This window comes from Austrofundulus limnaeus, unplaced genomic scaffold (assembly GCF_001266775.1).
Source record: "Austrofundulus limnaeus strain Quisiro unplaced genomic scaffold, Austrofundulus_limnaeus-1.0 Scaffold5, whole genome shotgun sequence".
Taxonomy (NCBI): Eukaryota; Metazoa; Chordata; class Actinopteri; order Cyprinodontiformes; family Rivulidae; genus Austrofundulus; species Austrofundulus limnaeus.
The window spans coordinates 4440349-4457017 of record NW_013952407.1 but is presented as its reverse complement, the minus strand read 5'-3'; the positions used below and the strand labels follow the sequence as shown (position 1 = coordinate 4457017).

The 16669-nt window shown below is 37.8% G+C and overlaps 2 protein-coding genes across 3 annotated transcripts; one reads left to right on the top strand and one right to left on the bottom strand.

Moving 5' to 3' along the window:
* The first annotated feature begins 733 nt into the window (after nucleotides 1-733).
* si:ch211-122f10.4 (Cathepsin A-like protein) lies at nucleotides 734-7185 on the top strand. Its single transcript, XM_014028172.1, has 11 exons — nucleotides 734-1057; nucleotides 1581-1692; nucleotides 1764-1901; nucleotides 1987-2145; nucleotides 2230-2321; nucleotides 3101-3185; nucleotides 3270-3422; nucleotides 3495-3640; nucleotides 4070-4232; nucleotides 6131-6220; nucleotides 6313-7185. The coding sequence occupies exons 1-11, from the start codon at nucleotides 888-890 to the stop codon at nucleotides 6394-6396; spliced, it is 1392 nt and encodes a 463-aa protein (XP_013883626.1). The 5' UTR covers nucleotides 734-887; the 3' UTR covers nucleotides 6397-7185.
* Nucleotides 7186-7297: 112 nt separating this feature from the next.
* On the bottom strand, nucleotides 7298-15467 carry slc38a7 (solute carrier family 38 member 7). Of its 2 annotated transcripts, XM_014028190.1 has the most exons (13): nucleotides 15394-15467; nucleotides 14089-14485; nucleotides 13461-13514; nucleotides 12849-12993; nucleotides 12303-12441; nucleotides 12118-12216; nucleotides 11975-12032; nucleotides 11778-11892; nucleotides 11525-11672; nucleotides 8853-9052; nucleotides 8717-8768; nucleotides 8488-8632; nucleotides 7298-8370 (listed from the first exon to the last, which is right to left on the bottom strand). In XM_014028190.1, exons 2-12 carry the CDS (start codon nucleotides 14338-14340, stop codon nucleotides 8530-8532), a joined length of 1365 nt encoding a protein of 454 aa, XP_013883644.1. In that variant the 5' UTR covers nucleotides 14341-14485; nucleotides 15394-15467; the 3' UTR covers nucleotides 7298-8370; nucleotides 8488-8529. The 2 variants fall into 2 exon arrangements, with proteins under 2 accessions (XP_013883644.1, XP_013883637.1); XM_014028183.1 differs by having other exon boundaries at nucleotides 7298-8632.
* Between the last annotated feature and the right edge of the window lie 1202 nt (nucleotides 15468-16669).

The following is a 16669-nucleotide window of genomic DNA, read 5'->3' as shown; positions in this document are numbered from 1 at the left end:
TATATATACTTTTTGAATTCATTGAAATTTTTTAAAAACTTTTTGATAGTTGAAAAAAACTAATTCACGTTTGAATTAAGGCAGTAAAAGACTGGGAAAACTTGTGAAAATCTTAAAAGGTAAAAACATTTTGTGGAACTCTCAGTTGCTTTAAATGTTGAAGAACAGAATTAGTGTCACAATAAAATGTTAATTTTCTTTCACATTTTTAGAATTTTAACTTTTTTAACAGAATTCTTGGAATAAATTCAGAATTCTTTATAAAGTCAGGCTTTTGAGAAAAAAAATCTGACTTTAATCTCTGAATTTTGAGATCAAGGATCACTTCTGGGATTAAATCCAGAGATCAGAATTTTGGTGGAAAAAAAGTCATAAATTTGAAATTTGTCAGAATTCTGAGTAAAATATGTCTCTAACTCTAGAAATAATTATCTTCTATACACATAAGATCTTTTTTATTTTTTTATTATTGTTTGTTTGTTTGTTTGTTTGTTTGTTTGTTTGTTTGCTTGCTTGTTTGCTTGTTTGCTTGTTTGCTTGCTTGCTTGCTTTTGTTACATGTTATCCATAGGCTACATCATTTCGGTTTCTCTGCTATAAAGTACAAAATTGAGTAAATGAAAAATCTTATTTATCTGTGTTTTTATTCAGTTTTTATTAAGTGCAAATAATAACTATTGCCTCTTCAGATAAATAATTTCGTATCTTTATTTCCGGGTAGAGTCAGGCGGAGGTCACGTGACTCGGAGCAGCAGCAGTCATGTGACGCTCACTCGGTGCAGACTGAGGACGGAGGTGCAGGAAGTTGTCTCCACCAGCAGACTCAGTTTTTCTTCCTTGTTATTATTATTGTTTTTAATTAGTGTGAACAGAGTGAGGTTGGAGTCATGTACTCCGGCGGGTTCCTGCTGTGTTTGTTGTGCGTTTTTCCGCTTGGCGCACGCGCTCAGTACGACCCTGATGAGGTCCAGCAGCTGCCCGGGATGACGTTCAAACCCAACTACCAGCAGTGGTCCGGGTACCTGGACGCAGGGCCTGGCAGGTTTCTCCACTACTGGTAAGAAACAGAAACCAACATATTTAGGTCTGAATGTGTTTGTTTTGTTTTAATTTAATTGACAGAAAAACTTAAAACAAGTGTTTTAATCAAAAGGAGCGCCACCGAGTGGTCACCTCCAAATAAATAAAATAAAAACACTGCCCCTTTTGGCTGCACAATTTTATCATTTTAGCCCCGATCTTTTTTATTTCCCTTAGTTTTTGTAAGATTACTAGAAYCTCATAACACAACATGTCTCCCTGTCTCTTTAAATCAAGATATGAGCTTGAGTGAAGGAGGGGTTATGTTATAAATGATGCGTTCACGTGGAAGAAGTTTGTTTTGTTTTTTTAGTGCATCGAAATGCCAAAACTTTTGTGTTGTATCATTATGGGTTTTACGCAGCTGCCTGATCAGAGGTGAGTGAATTTAGYACCTCCCGGCACATGATGCACACAAAGACCAGCGTTATCTGTCCAGTTCAAAGGACACTTGGGTTAAAATGACCCACAGATTAGACAATGAAAATAATCTCCTGCAGGTTTGTGACGTCTCAGAGGAACCCGTCCAAAGACCCCGTGGTGCTCTGGTTGAACGGGGGTCCYGGCTGCAGCTCCTTGGATGGGTTCTTGTCAGAAAACGGACCGTTCCACGTGAGTTTTCTCACTTTAAATGAACACGTTTGACAGATTTGTCAGTCGGTGATGATGGTTTTGTGTTTCAGGTGAATGATGACGGGGAAACCCTGTATGAGAATCCTTTAAGCTGGAATAAAATCGCCAACATGTTGTACCTGGAGTCTCCCGCAGGAGTGGGTTACTCCTACTCTGATGACCAGCAGTATAAAACCAACGATGATAAGGTGAATTATTTATTTAAAAAAATAGTTTTATAAGTAATGTTTGACTGAACTCTGCTAGACACCAGATTACCTGCTCTTGTTTCAGGTMGCAAAAGATAACTACAGAGCCCTTCAGAGTTTCTTCGTGAAGTTCCCAAACTTCACAGAGAACGAGTTCTTCATTTTTGGRGAAAGTTATGGAGGATTTTACGCACCGATGCTGAGCCTGCTGGTGGCCACCGGAAGGGCCGAAATCAACTTCAAGGTGAGGTTTTTCGGAGACCCCGTGGTTTTACTTTTTATGAACAGCCCCGCCTTTTTAAATCTGAACGCTCACACCTTTTSTCAGGGCTTTGCAGTGGGAAACGGCCTGAGCAGCTTCGATCTGAACGATCAGTCTCTGATCTACTTTGGTTATTACCACAGCCTGTTTGGAGAAGAGTGAGTCTCATATAACATCCAGTTTATGATTGTACTTTGGATATTTAATCTAATATACATACATATATATGTATATAGCAGTTTGAAGAAACTGATGTTTGGTTTGACTTTCARTCTGGTCTAAAAAAGGCCTCGAGCAACCTCTTGTGTTTTCTGACACTGATTTATTTGCATTGTTGAAATGGGTAAAGAAATTAGGATGAACTGAGTTTCCAGCAGGCTTGTTGAAAATTACCTGAAGATGCAAACTTTAAGGAGGCATATTCTGACATTTTCTGTTTTTATTGGTGGTTTATGTTTGTGTATCTGAATTCACTGCCAGTTAAATATGGAGCTAACTTGGGGCCATAAGGTTTGTTCAAAAAATATATTTTTTTAAACTGAAAGAAACATTTTAAAACTGGAAAAAAATAAATATTGTATAGTTTTTACTGATAAAACAGCCTGATGTACAGTAATTATATGATACAAGGACCTGCCATATTTTTTTAAATTACGAGACAATGGCCTGCCATACATGTTAATTATGATACATTGAACTGTCATAATTATTTATTACATGATGCAACAGACTGCAGTAGTTTACAGTTACATAACACAATGGCTTGCCATATTTTAGTAATTATATATACAACGGCATGCCATATTTTTTCATTATAGGATACAACAGGTTGCCRTACTGGTTCATTATATGCTATAACGGCATGCCCTACATGATATGAACTTTTTAAAAACGTTTTTTTAAGTTTTCAGAACTCTTTGATCTGTTTTCTGTGCAGTCTGTGGCGAGATCTGAACACAAACTGCTGCAACAAGAAAAGCTGCAACTTTTACAACAACACTTCTGAGGCCTGCAGGACAATGGTACGTGTGTGCGTTCAGTTCCTGTATGTGCTTTAGACTTTCTGCTTCTGTAAAACCATGTTGTTGTCCCCCCCACCGGTCCAGGTGAACATAGCCTTCAAGATCGTGTATGAAAGCGGACTGAACGAGTACGCTCTGTACCTGGACTGCGAAAGCCACCAAGCATACCACCAAGGCTACGTCAGGACCATGAGTCATGTCTTCAGGAACTTCAGGAAGAACCTGCACGCCTACAAGGTGCTGCTCGCTGCTTTCCTCTGTGTTTTTATCTGAATCCTCTCAGCATCACGGTGATGTTTTCACATGCAGCTGCCAGACGTGAGGCCGTCCTCCTTCTCTCTGAGCTCAGTTCCTCCCTGCATCGACAGCAAGGCGATGACCATCTGGCTGAACAGAGGCRACGTGAGGAAAGCTTTACACGTTCCCGACACGCTGCCTCCGTGGGACATCTGCAGGTTCTTCACTGATACATTTTAAAGACAAGKATCATTTTAACTGTGAAATAATTCACTGTGTAAAAGATCCTTTCGTTGCGTTTTTGCCTGCTGCTGCAGCCCAGTTGTACTGGGAAGTAGAAATTTAAACTGGAACTCCCCTTCCAGTGGGAATTCCCTGTCGGAAAGTGGAAGATTTCAGAATTCAAGATGGCAGCTCAGTTATTGTTAGCGATGCGACGAGGAAGGTGACGTTTTATGTTTTAGTCTTATTTAGTTTAGTTATTAAGTTATTTATCTAGTTTTTCAGTCTCTGACCTTTTTGAATTTAAAGAAAAGTCTTCAACACTTCAAATTTCTATAGTAATCTTTTTGTGCCTCCTTTTAAAGAGAAAAGAAATAAAGCAAATAACTGAAGGATATCTTAAGTTTCTTGTTGTCTTGTTGCAGTGACGCGGTTGGGAATGAATATGATATTTTGTACTCGACGATGAAGAACGTGTATCTGAAGCTGCTCTCTCTGGGCCTGCGGGCGCTCGTCTACAACGGAGACACAGACATGGCCTGCAACTTCCTGGGAGATCAGTGGTTTGTGGAGGACCTCGGCTTAAAGGTAGCTTTCATTCTGGRCCGCTTGGAATATTTTCATGAACTTTTTTTTTACTCTTAAGTTTTACAGTGAAGTTTTGACAACACAGAATTAAAATAAAAAGGACATTTGGAAACACACGATACAAAACAAAATGTTGCAGGCATCAGAACAAGCAAACAGATCAAATATTTTAGGACTGTTTTATGTTTTTATCTTGAAAAAAAAATAGAACAGTTGAGCCATAGAGCTGTAAAGTCTCTGAACCCTAACACTTTTGATGCTTTTAAATCACATTTTAAATTAAAACATAAAGATTCTTAAAAGCAAACAATAAAACTCAWACTGTAAACCTTGACCTCATCAATAAAGCTGATTAAATCCAAACTTGGCACAAAACATGAGTACATTTGTGTTTGGTAGATTGTTTCTTTGTTGTAAAACTGCTTCTTGCCAATAAATCTTATAAGGAGCACCAGAAACTCTAAACAAGAGTCAATAACAGCAGACTGAGCTATTTGACAGAGAAGATTTGGCTAATTATTCTTGTGTGCAACCCTCATACTCAGCTCTACTGCTCACCTCATAAATGCATGTTCCTTACAAATGTTGCACCATTTAAAAGGGAAATAAACAGGATTTCCAACAATAAGATTTATTACCAAGAAGCATTGGGCCTCATGCAAGAACCGTTCGTACGCACAGATTTGTTCTTAAATTGTGCGTACGAGTGATTTAGGAGAATTTGTGGCATTCACCAATGTTTTTGTATTCTAAGAATTTTTTCAGAAACGAACAAAATTCGCGAGTGGTCCAGACCTGTCGTATATTTTATGAGCAGTCAGTCTGCTGTTATCCAGACGGGTTTTCTTCATTAATAACTTTATATTTYGTTAGTTTGAAGATAATTTGAGTTGAAAATAAATCACACTCCATAATTATGTTGACAATAGGCTATTCTCTTTGAATTAGTTATAATTTTAAATGTAATAATTTAGACTAAAAATATAAATTGTCTGTCCGTTTTCTGCCACTTATCCGGGATCGGGTCGCAGGGGCAGCAGGAGAGAGACCCCACTCTCCCCAGCGACACCTTCCAGCTCGTCCTGGGGGACTCAGACGTTCCCAGACCAGAGGGGGTACACAATCCCTCCAGCGAGTCCTGGATTTTCTCCAAAGTGCCAGACTTATTTTGAAAACATTTTAAAATGCTTAGTTCAGACCCACAACTGAGACCACCTGTGACCGCGCGCGGGGTGGTGGTGGGTTGGGGGGTGTACGGTGCGCAGCGCTGTGTCTTCTGAATAAATGAAAATGATTTAACACAGTTGTTTATACTTTTAGCAGCTCTTTTTATYCCACAGCTGACCTGCTAAAAATGACAGATTTTCTTTTCTGGATCTCTGATAGCAGGACTTCAATCTCTGAACTCGTAAAGTTTTTCTTTTTAGTTTTCGCTGTCATTTTTTCATGAATGGACACTTCCTTGTATCTGAGGCAGGAATCATAGCCTTATATGGTGTTTTTGGGGTGGTAATTATGCTAATCTCCTCTCGCGTGCACGAGCAGCTGGATACGAACAGGTGGAATTTACGCAGCTCATTTACACACTTTTCCTGAAGACAGAAGAGTTTGTTGAGTCTGCCGTGACATGTTCGTACGAACCCTTTTGTACGAACAAAAGTAAGAGAAATTTAGGATAAGAATACRAACATGTTCTTGCATGAGGCCCAATGTTACAACAAAAACACTTTTTTTGTGCTAAATTTAGATTTTCTCTCAAAACTAGTTTAAAATAATCTGGTTTATTCTTCCTTTTGAAGATTTTATTTATTTATTTTATTTATTTGTATTTTGTTAGGTTTTTTTTTTGTATCCCATCTTTTAAGAAACATCACTAAATTGTCCTAAACTGTTTCTAGGAAACCAGTAAATACCAGATCTGGATCGACAACGACCAGGTTGCTGGTTTTTATCAGCARTTTGGAAACATCACGTTTCTGACAGTAAAGGTAAGAATTAATCAGTTTTTCACGTCTGTCCTGATTCAGGTGGTGTGGTGGGAGGATTACTCTACATAATTGTTGTTTTTTTTATGCTTCAGGGCGCGGGTCACATGGTTCCTCAGTGGGCTCCGGGTCCAGCTTTCCACATGTTCCAGTCCTTTCTCACAAACAGTTCTTACTGAGCCCAGATGGAGATTCATGTAGTCATTATTCTCAGGGAAATAAGTCTCTTGTGATTTTAATCTCACAATGTTTACTCATTTTTTAGGGATGAATGGAGGATAAACTGAATGAGTTTCACTAAGTGTCCTTTTTGTTTAATAGAACTGTGACCTGATGGTGGAACTAAAATGTCCAATTTACAAAGCTGTGCCCCTCTCCCAAGATTTAATATAAAAATATATATATGGAATTTATTTTTAGTTCAGTCCTATGGTTTTCAAACTAATCATATAGCTTGTGTTCAAGGGAAAAGAGGAATGAGCCAAAATACAGAAAACCTAATTACTACTAATAAACATGGTTTATTAAAAGGGATTGTAACGCCTGGAGGGAACAGACTAATGGTTACTAATTTAACAAAAATAATTTGTTCATTAAGTTATGATTGTTTTGTGTGAAACACATCTGCTCAGCTGAACTGAGGTTAAACAATTAGATTTTCTGTTTAACACTCTGACCTCATTATACTGCAAACGGATGTTGTTTGTACTTTAATTAAAAACCCACCAGAAATATGCTTTAATGCTAAATAATATTTATATCTGCAATTAAGCTGAATGTCATTTTTTATTATTATTATTAGTAAAGCTTTTTAACATTGTTCCTAATCTATCAAATGAAATCTGTTGACTTCATTTTATTTTGAAAATAAGATTTTCAAAACTTGTAAAATCCAAAATGTTTATTTTTTTCCTTTGATGCTTTTTCATTACTTTGAGTATCTTCATATTAAAGTGTTTCTGAAAGAATACATGAAGTCTGATGGATCATATGTGATTAAAGTGGGGTTTTCCTGTCAGAAAAAGCAGCAAATAAAAGGTCATTAAAGCAACTTCCTGCAACAAAAACAACATATATAAAAAATGACACAAATTATTGATCAAACTATAAAAAACTGTTTAAATAAATAAAACCCAACATTTTCTGACTGCAGCATATTTGATATTGTTTACAATAACATTTTCTGAGTATAAAAAAAGGAAAATCCCTTTTAGACTTTGTTCAATATCAACATAGTGTTTCACTTGATTTTACAAAAACAGAAAATATGTAAAATCATTTAAATCTAAACTGTCAGAGCTAAATGCTGTTTCCTGTCTGAAAATGCACAAATGATTTTATCTAAATATACTTCAGTTCTTGTGCAGATAAAATGGAAATTGTGTGAATTTTAATTAGTTTTAAGAGGATGATTGTATTTGGGAACCAAAGCAACAAAAAGAAAATGTTCACATTTTAGTTTTAAAGCAAAGATGATCACTTTATTTCTCCTGATAAAATAAATTTAGAGTCTCCTCAATAACTGATGTAAACTTTTAACTTCCTGTCAGGAAAATTAGGTTGTTTTGCTTCTTGAGCTCATTGATGTTTAGCAGTGAGGAGCCAGCACCGTTCAGAGATGGCGCTTGTTTTTTTTTTTACTTCCTGTTGGCTGACGCACAGATCCAGACCTGCATCTCCAGTCTGACAGGCTGGTATTTATTTCCCTCCTCACATTAATCAACTGTACCTTTTGTATTTGATTGTATGAATCAGTTCACAGTTCAGGAAATCTAATAATCTTCATCAGTTTTAAATGCCACCCGTTAGTGTTTCCATAAATAAAAACATGATCAAGTGTTTTGTTTCCAGTCAGGTTGGATCCTCACAGCCTGTGATGATAAAAACAAACGTGAGGTAAAATATTGTCGTTCGAGAAGTCAGAACATAAAGTCCATCCCTGGGTTCGATTACAGACCAGAGCATGCCTTTTCTGTGAGAAATGTTGGCATGCACGGTTAAAGCTCACAAATTGGTACAATTCCATCATTAAAATCAATTTGATTAAAACCCTTTCTGTACAAAAACCCTTCCTCTAACGACGCCGACAGGAATGAGTCGCCTTCACGGCTTCCAGGAACAGGAAGAGCCGGCTTGTTTCCCTTTGGAGCCGTCTGAAAACAACAAAAAAAAAAAAAACATGCTGAGACTTCACAGAGAAAGGAAAGTAAAAACAAAGTCTGGAATCCATCAGCGTTTTGTGATGATGAGACGTTTCTCATCCAGCTGACCCGAGCAGCGGCTGCACAGTTCCCACCGAAACGACGGCGCTTTTAGTGGACGACGTCCTTGTAGATGGAGTTTGATGTGGTGAGGCCGAAGATGAAAGTGCCGAGAGTTACCATGACGATGCTGAAGACCACCAGTCCCTGCCAACTGGAAAAACAAAAAGTTAAAATAATTCAAACAAAAACCTGTTAAATCACTTCATCGGTGCGTTCGTCAAACCCTCAGCCTCACCTCGGAGTCCGGACGTCCGTCTCCGACAGCTTGGCTTGCATCAAACACAAACCTGTGGAGTGTGAACAGGAAGCAGACGTCAGAGCGGGACAAGAAACCTGCAGGGTGAGCTCAGACCTGGGTGACGCAGCGCTACCCGGGAAGACGAAGATGAAGCAGGCTGCCAGCCCCCCGATCAGCGAGATCACACGTCCGATGTCCGGGGTGAAGAGCGCCAGGATGAGCGTGACCACGAACCACACCAGCGTCTGCAGGATCCGCCTCCTGCGCTCGCGGCGCACGCACACCTCCACCTGTTCACCTCGGAAACGCAGCCAAAGCCCCTCTATGACGGCTCTGCAGGGGGTCACATGATCGCACAGGGACTATCAGTCAAAACTTTATTTATATCAAACTTTGCACATCTCAAGGCTACCAAAGTGATGCTCAGCAAAATAAAAATACAAAACCAAAACACGTAAATGAAACAAGAAAACGAAGAGAGCGGAGTTTTGTTTTAACAGGGGGATTTGGAAATTCATCATGGACCAAAGAATTGGTTTTTAAATCTAAGTTTACCCTCTTAAGCCCCAAGGGGTTTTCTTGATGTTTTTGCTCTAAATACCATGCTGAAATATAACTGAGTGTATCTCACCATTTACAAACTCTACTTAAATAATCTTGGTAACAAAATAAAGCTAACACTTGGGAGATTTTATTAGAAGTGTAAGTATTAAAACAGCTGCTGTGTTTTAGAGATATTGAGGATGGAACTTTTTTTTTTAATTTCCCTCCCGTCTGAATAATGTTTGCATTAGACAGTATATAAACCATTTAAAACCATAATGACTGAGGCTAAAAACTCTTGAAAACCATAAATCCACTTGTGGACATCACCTGTGCAAAGATTCATGCTGCTAAAATGAACTGGAGCAAAGTTACTGAGGTTTTAATGAAGAAATAATTTTGCATTTTGTCATTCTGCACAGGACGGACCATGTAGGTACCATTAAGAAATGTTAAGTTTTTATTTGCAAAAGTTATTTATTTTTTCTTACCTGCATGAAAAGACTTGTTATTGAATGTTTGTTCTTTTGAAAAATTATCCAAACATTTATTTGTCACCATATATAATGAGAAATTATATTTGACTTCAGTTCGACCATATTCACTCAAAATCAAGTAAAAAAATAACTTTCAACACACTTTACTTTTACTTTTTATTTAGGAATCTGCTTTGACTTACTTTAAAAACTAACGTCAAAAATGTTTCCTTTACAGATTTGTTGTAATGTATTTACAGATTTGTAACAATCCCATTCTGCAAAGTTTGTTTACTTTCTGATTCAACTATCATTTGCACTATTTAGTGGATAATGTGGTAAAAATAGTTTCCATGAGCTTTAGCCAAGATTCTCAGCTTTCTGTTGAAACCAAACATGTCCAAGTTAAAGACTTAGAAAACAGGAAATGATTGGGGCTCAAGGGGTTAACAACTTAGCTGATGACATTTTTGCTGCGTTGACACGGTTGTGAAGACAACCCAATGGATTTTAAGTCTGATATAAAATGTGTCACTATGATGAAGGGGCAGAGCGCGGTCACACAAGCAAACGTCATCCAAAAACTAGACCGTCTCATTTCACAACCGTTTCATGCAGCCTACACGGCCAGCAGAGGGCGTGGCCTCTGTGGGCCGCGGTCTAGGTAGGCTGCAGCCCCTGAATTGGGACACTGTTAGTAAATCAACACAATGGGTACAATATTAAAGTAGGAAGTATTTATTTTTTCATTGAAAATTCTCTGGTTTTTTTGGCAAGATGTTTTTAAATGGTTACAACCTAGCTTTTCTCAGCTTGGAAATTTCTGTCAGAAAGACATTATTTTTGGTCTTATACTGTAAAAACACATCCCTTTTGATGAACACTGTTACAATTCTTGATAAACCATATATACACAAATCCAAATGTAAGAAAATGTCTCCTAAATTTTGTGTTTTTCTTAATGAGTTTCTAATCTATGTAAAAGCCCTTAAAATAATTGTCTCCTATCACTAAAAAACGTCTCAACATTATTGAAGAACATAATTTAGCAGTTTTGTAGCCCGTAATTGCCCCCGTTTCCACTGTTTTATTTTATTTTATTTATTTACTCTTTTAAGTTATCTGTTCTGCACCTATGCCTATTTGTTTTGTATTTGAATATGTGTTTGTATTACTGCCTTGTGGTTTGTATAAAGCTTTCAATAAAAAAAGCTCTGTAGCTAGCTTGTAGGTACAGTAACTAGGAAAACTGTAAAATAGTAAGAAATTTATAACCGATATAAAAAAATTAAAAAACTTAAAGTAGGAAGTTCATTATAGCCTCAAACATCACCATTATTTTTATTTCCTGAATATTTTTATGATAATAAAAAGAGAAAAATTTAAAAAAAAAATTAAAAATCCATTAGATTGGCGATCCTGGCTGTCCTGCATGTTTTTATTGTTTTCACTGCTCCAACTCACTTGATCCACTGAACAAATGATCTGTTTAAGCTCTGCTGAAGCTTGGTCAGCCACTCATTAAACTGAGGGGATTGGAGCAGAGAAACAAGTAAAACATGAAGGATAGCGGCCCTCGAGGACCAGGACTGCCCACCCCTGAGTTACAACTTTATTAAAATGGAAGACAGGAAGTCCAACTTTAAAACAACAAGCTCAAGTAAAAAGCTTGGTCACAAGAAAATTAAGGAAATAAACAATGGTGCACTTTTTAAACTAAATATTCTCTTGAACTGAACCTTTTTGAGCATTTATTGACTCAAGTTGTGTTTTAACTGTATTTTACCTGCCACAGAAATGTAAAATGGGGTACGAGGTGACCACGCAGATGACAATGAAAGCTCTTGCGATGGCCACGGCGACGTCATCAGGAGGGTACGACATCAACACGTCCTGACTCACGCTGGAGCCAAACGTCAGGTAACCACAGACGCCTGATCACACAGAAACCACAAGAGGCAGTTAAACGTGCAGTTAACTGTGAATCTGCCGCCGTTAATCTAAACTGAAAAAAAAAAATGCATGACTGAGCGGCGTACCTGTTCCCGTGTAAACAAAAAGACAGATGATCATGCTGAGTGTGACTACGAAGACCCACGGTTTGATCTCTTTCCTCCTCATGCTGTTGAACACCGGCACGCAGCTGACGTGACACTGCAGGGGGAACAGAAAGCTCCATGAGAGTCACAGCCGCGTCACAGGATAGTGTTTAAAGTGCCAAATGATCAGGAGGTACCTGGAAGCCGAAGCATATGGTGGGCATGGCATTAAAAACTGCAGTCCAGGAGGCAGAGCTGCAACGAAACGGAGGGATTAATAAGCCGAACAGAGCAACGGAGTGTGGATGTGACGAGTTGAACGTGGACTTAAATACGTTACCTGGTCAGGACATAATCTGGAGATGTGCTTTTGTTGGGCCAGATGTACTTCACGATGACCACGATGGTGACGTAAAACGTTCCCATCACACTCAGAGTGCTGCAGCAGAAAACAACAAGCAACACGATCACCAAGTGAAAAAAAAAAGATCAATATATTTCTGTGTCACTGAAGGAGCTCTGTACCTGGCATACTTCTGGAAACTAATCTCTTTGGGGATGGACAGAGGCAGGATGACCAGGACGGCAGTGAGGACGATGGTGAACTTTCGGTCGGTGTACCAGGGACCAGCGGAGTCCGAGACGTGAGCCACTGCAGCGATCACTGCAACACAAACAGGAAATAAACTATCTTTAAAGGCGTGTATCAAGCTTTTAAACCCTTCAGCTGGGGTCTATATAAAGTGAGAGGTTCATGAGATATTTTGCTAACAAACACCAAACATGACGGATCACTTCCGATGGCGGCAGGCAGGAATTAGACTTCCTTTAATTTGCTTTAAACAAACAGAGAGGAAACAAAAGGACCAGATTTCCTCTGTGTCAGCATCTCAGAGGCAGAACGAGTCAGAGTCACATGAGAGACTCGCTGACGGAGAGAAAACGCTGAGGAGTCATTCCTGACGCTCTTTGACCTCCTCCCTTACGTTAAATAAATAACCTCAGGAACACAGACAAAACGGCAGTTGCTGTGTTTTCTCTCTGATTTAGATTTAAAAAAACCTAACTCACAGCGATCCAGCTGGTCTCCGATGACGATGAAGAAGGCGATGCAGGTGCCAAAGGTGTAGACAGCGATGGCGACTTCACACAAAACACCTGAAACTTTCCCACAGGTGGCCCGAACAACTTCCTGATAGGTGGCTTCATTACTGACCTGAAGAAACCAGACATGGAGTTTAAAACGATTTGTTCGTGTTAAAAAACACACAACAGGGTCATCGCAGAAAAACATGTCAATATTAGAATAAATATTGAATGAGCAAACCTGCTTTCAAAAATCAGCAAATGGAGCTTAAAGCAACAACCTTAAAAAAAAAAAAMCATTTCTGTGTTTGTTCACCTGTTGAACATTTATCCAACCACAGTCATTTGTTCTAGTTTGTTTTCACTTTATGTTTCAGCACGTGAACATTTGTCTGAGTTATTTAGGAAGTGAAAGTCCTTACGACTCGTAAGTTCTGCATTTGACCAGGACTACAAAAGAAAAAAGACATGGTTGCAAAAAAATGCTGATTTTTTTTTCCCACAAGTGGAGTAGAAAACACAATTTCAGACAAAAGTGGTCAGAGTCAGATGGTTGCAGTAAAGTAGATAAGAATAAAGGTTAAAATGGTTTCGTACCAAGGAGCAGTAGGCGAGGATTACGAGCCCGGTGATGATGAAGATCAGCATAGACTGAAACACAAAAACAACAGAACATCAGGATTTGTTGTTTGTGGTAAAGGCCCTGTCACACCACACAACTTATGCCAACTTATGAAACATTTTTTATGTCTAATTTTTTAATAAAAGTTATATATTTGATCAGTTTGTTAGAATTACATTATGTACACGCCTAAAAGAAGCTTCCTGTTGATTTTTGCAATTCCATCTTCAACATAGACGTCTTTAAAATGTTCATAATCTGGCATAAGTTGTCTAGTGTGACAGGGCCTTAAGTTTCTGTGTTTGTTCTGGTCACAAACATAAAGATAAGGTGTGTCATCAGTGGGATTAAATTAAACACTCTTTAAAAAGCACAATACGTTTTGTCAAAAACAACATAAAATATGTGATTTTTACTATTATAGTTATTTAGCTTCTCCTAATATCAATTTAATCCCAGTTCTTTCTTTAAGGTGTTTCTAATAATACTTAGGACCTATTTGATGACGAGTGTTTGTCCACAAACCTGCAGCCCAGCTGTTTGTTACATTACAGTTCATTAATGCCTTCTACAAAGACAGACGTCCTGAGGGTGTCTCCTCACCATCTGAAGCATCACTCCTGCAGTGACTCCTCCCGCCATGCTGAAGGCCGCGGGGAAGTTGAGCAGCCCCGCGCCCAGCGCCGCGTTCACCACGATGAAGACGGCTCCCAGGGGCGACACGCCTCGGCTCCTCTCCTCCGCCTCGGGCTGGCGCACCGAGTCCACGCTGGGGCTCTGCAGCAGCCACGCTCTCTCTCCAGAGTCACTGCTGCCAATCCCGGCCCAGTCCTCGATGTCGGTGTTGATCGCCATGAGGAGATGGTTCTCAGAGGCAAACGATGTCAGAAGATGAGGTTACCAGTCGGCTGCAGCTGAAGATCGAGTCGTCAGGAGGCAGCTGAGATTTCTTACCAGGAGTCATGAAGTAGCAGTGAGACATTCATTTGTAGTGCTTGATCTGTAATGAAAAGGTTTGATTAGCATTGAAGGCAAAAGACCGTGTAAAATCACATTACAAAATAAATACATGTAATTAAAAGACTTTTATCCAGTTTTTGCTAAACAGCTTGTTTATTGATTTCCAAAAGTATGTATGTATTGCAGAATAACTTGTGACACAAACATTTCACTGATGTGTGAAAAATCTTTAATTCTGTATTAAAACAATTCTCTATTAAAATATACGACTAGGCTTCTGACCATCAATGATTATTTTTCATTTCAGAATAAGAGTACAACCCAGTTCAAAATATAAACTCTATAAGCATTTAATTACAAAATAACAGATCTATACGTTCATTGTGAATGATTTTTTTTAAAGAAGAACCCTGATGATGAGACTTTTCACTATCACCAAAAAAAAAGCTGTAAAATAGTTTTGCAAATAAGTCAAGCCTTTTCACCAAATCAAATGTTTATTTTCCACAAACACCCCACTCTTTCTGGGGTCACTAAATTGCTTCCTAATTTAAAACGACACAAGTAAACACAAATGATTTAATCATCTCGGGTTTAATCAGTTACAGATTAGAGCTGAGTTTAATTTCTGAGTTTGATGTCGGAAAAAACTGTCAATAAAGGAAAGATGTGACCTCAATTTAATAAAAAATATATCTGACCCCTTAAACTTCCTCTTAAGAGTCATTCAAGTCTTTATATTTAATGATTTAATCATCTGAATGAATGCTAGCACAGATTTGTCAACGTAACCTTTTGTTTTTACGAGACCAATAGCTAGCTAAAAATGGCACAGCTACCTGAAATGAAACGATCGTTTTTCACCAGAACATCGTTTATCCATCAAACCTACTGAAAATGGTGTGTTTTTATAAAAAATAATAATAATAAAATCGTGAAGCTGTTTACCTTCTGCCTCTGTCGGAAGAATGCCTGCCTGCCCCGGTGTTTTTGCCTGCTTGTAAAGAGAAAACCACCTGACAGCGCATGTCGTGTCACGTGAGTGGAAGAGGAATTATGGGTAATGTAGTCCTACAGCTGATTCTGAAGAATTACCTGTTCTGATTTGCTGATGAAMTCTGGCTCTTCATGATAACAAAAATGTCTTAGATTTATTAAAACCTCTGTATCATCACAAGAAATATTTTCCCAATAGGGGTAATTAAGAGTTTAAACGTCGTCTAAAACTGTAGAACATGACTTGTACGAGACTTTTGTATTCTAACCATATTCCCATTTATATTTTTATTGTAGTGTTTTAATRTTTATATTTATATGACTGCATTTCATAAATTTATGATCAACTGATCAAGGACTGTATTGCTGTATTAATTTTTTATACCAGAGTTGTAAAGTAACTAAGTAGCGACACTTTGTTGCTATACTCAAGTAGAATTTTGGGGTATCTGTACTTTACTTGAGTAATTATTTTTCAGCCTACTTTTTACTTCTACTTCTTACATTTTCACACAGTTATCTGTACTTTCTACTCCTTATATTTAAAAAAGGTAAGAAGTAGAAAATCGTTACTTTTATTTTATTTTTGCTTGTTTTCATTCCAGCTTAATGTAAAAAAAATACTATCCATATGAATTGTGCCTCCTAGATAGAGTAAATTTAATTGTGGTGGTTGAATGAGAAGTATAAATATATATAAAATTCTGATACCGTATTAGTTTGTACACAAACAAATCCTGCCACACTCCAGCAGGACATAATCATTAAAATAAAAGGACAATTAAAATTTGTATTTATTGTATTTCATGAATTATGTTATTGCATTTGGCTGCAGCCCTCGAATAGATTTTCATTTTGGGGTAAAAAGGTTTGGGCTGCCTTGAACAGCTGGACTAGTGCATCCTAAATTTAACATAAATTAATTATTTTAATAGCTACGAGATAGTCATTTCTGCTTTTATTTTATTTTTTTCTTGGAGGGAGGTCACCAATGTCATTAGGTAAAATCTAACTGCTCATTTTAAATCAATACTTTTACTTTTAATATTTAAGTACAAAAAATATCAGATACTTTATGACTTTTATGCAAGTAAGATTCCTAAATGAGACTTTAACTTTTACCAAAGGTTTTTTTTTTGTAAGATGCTTGTACATTTACACAAGTATCACTTTGTGGTACTTTATATAACACTGTTTTATACTATATGGATGGAGGCTTTATATATAT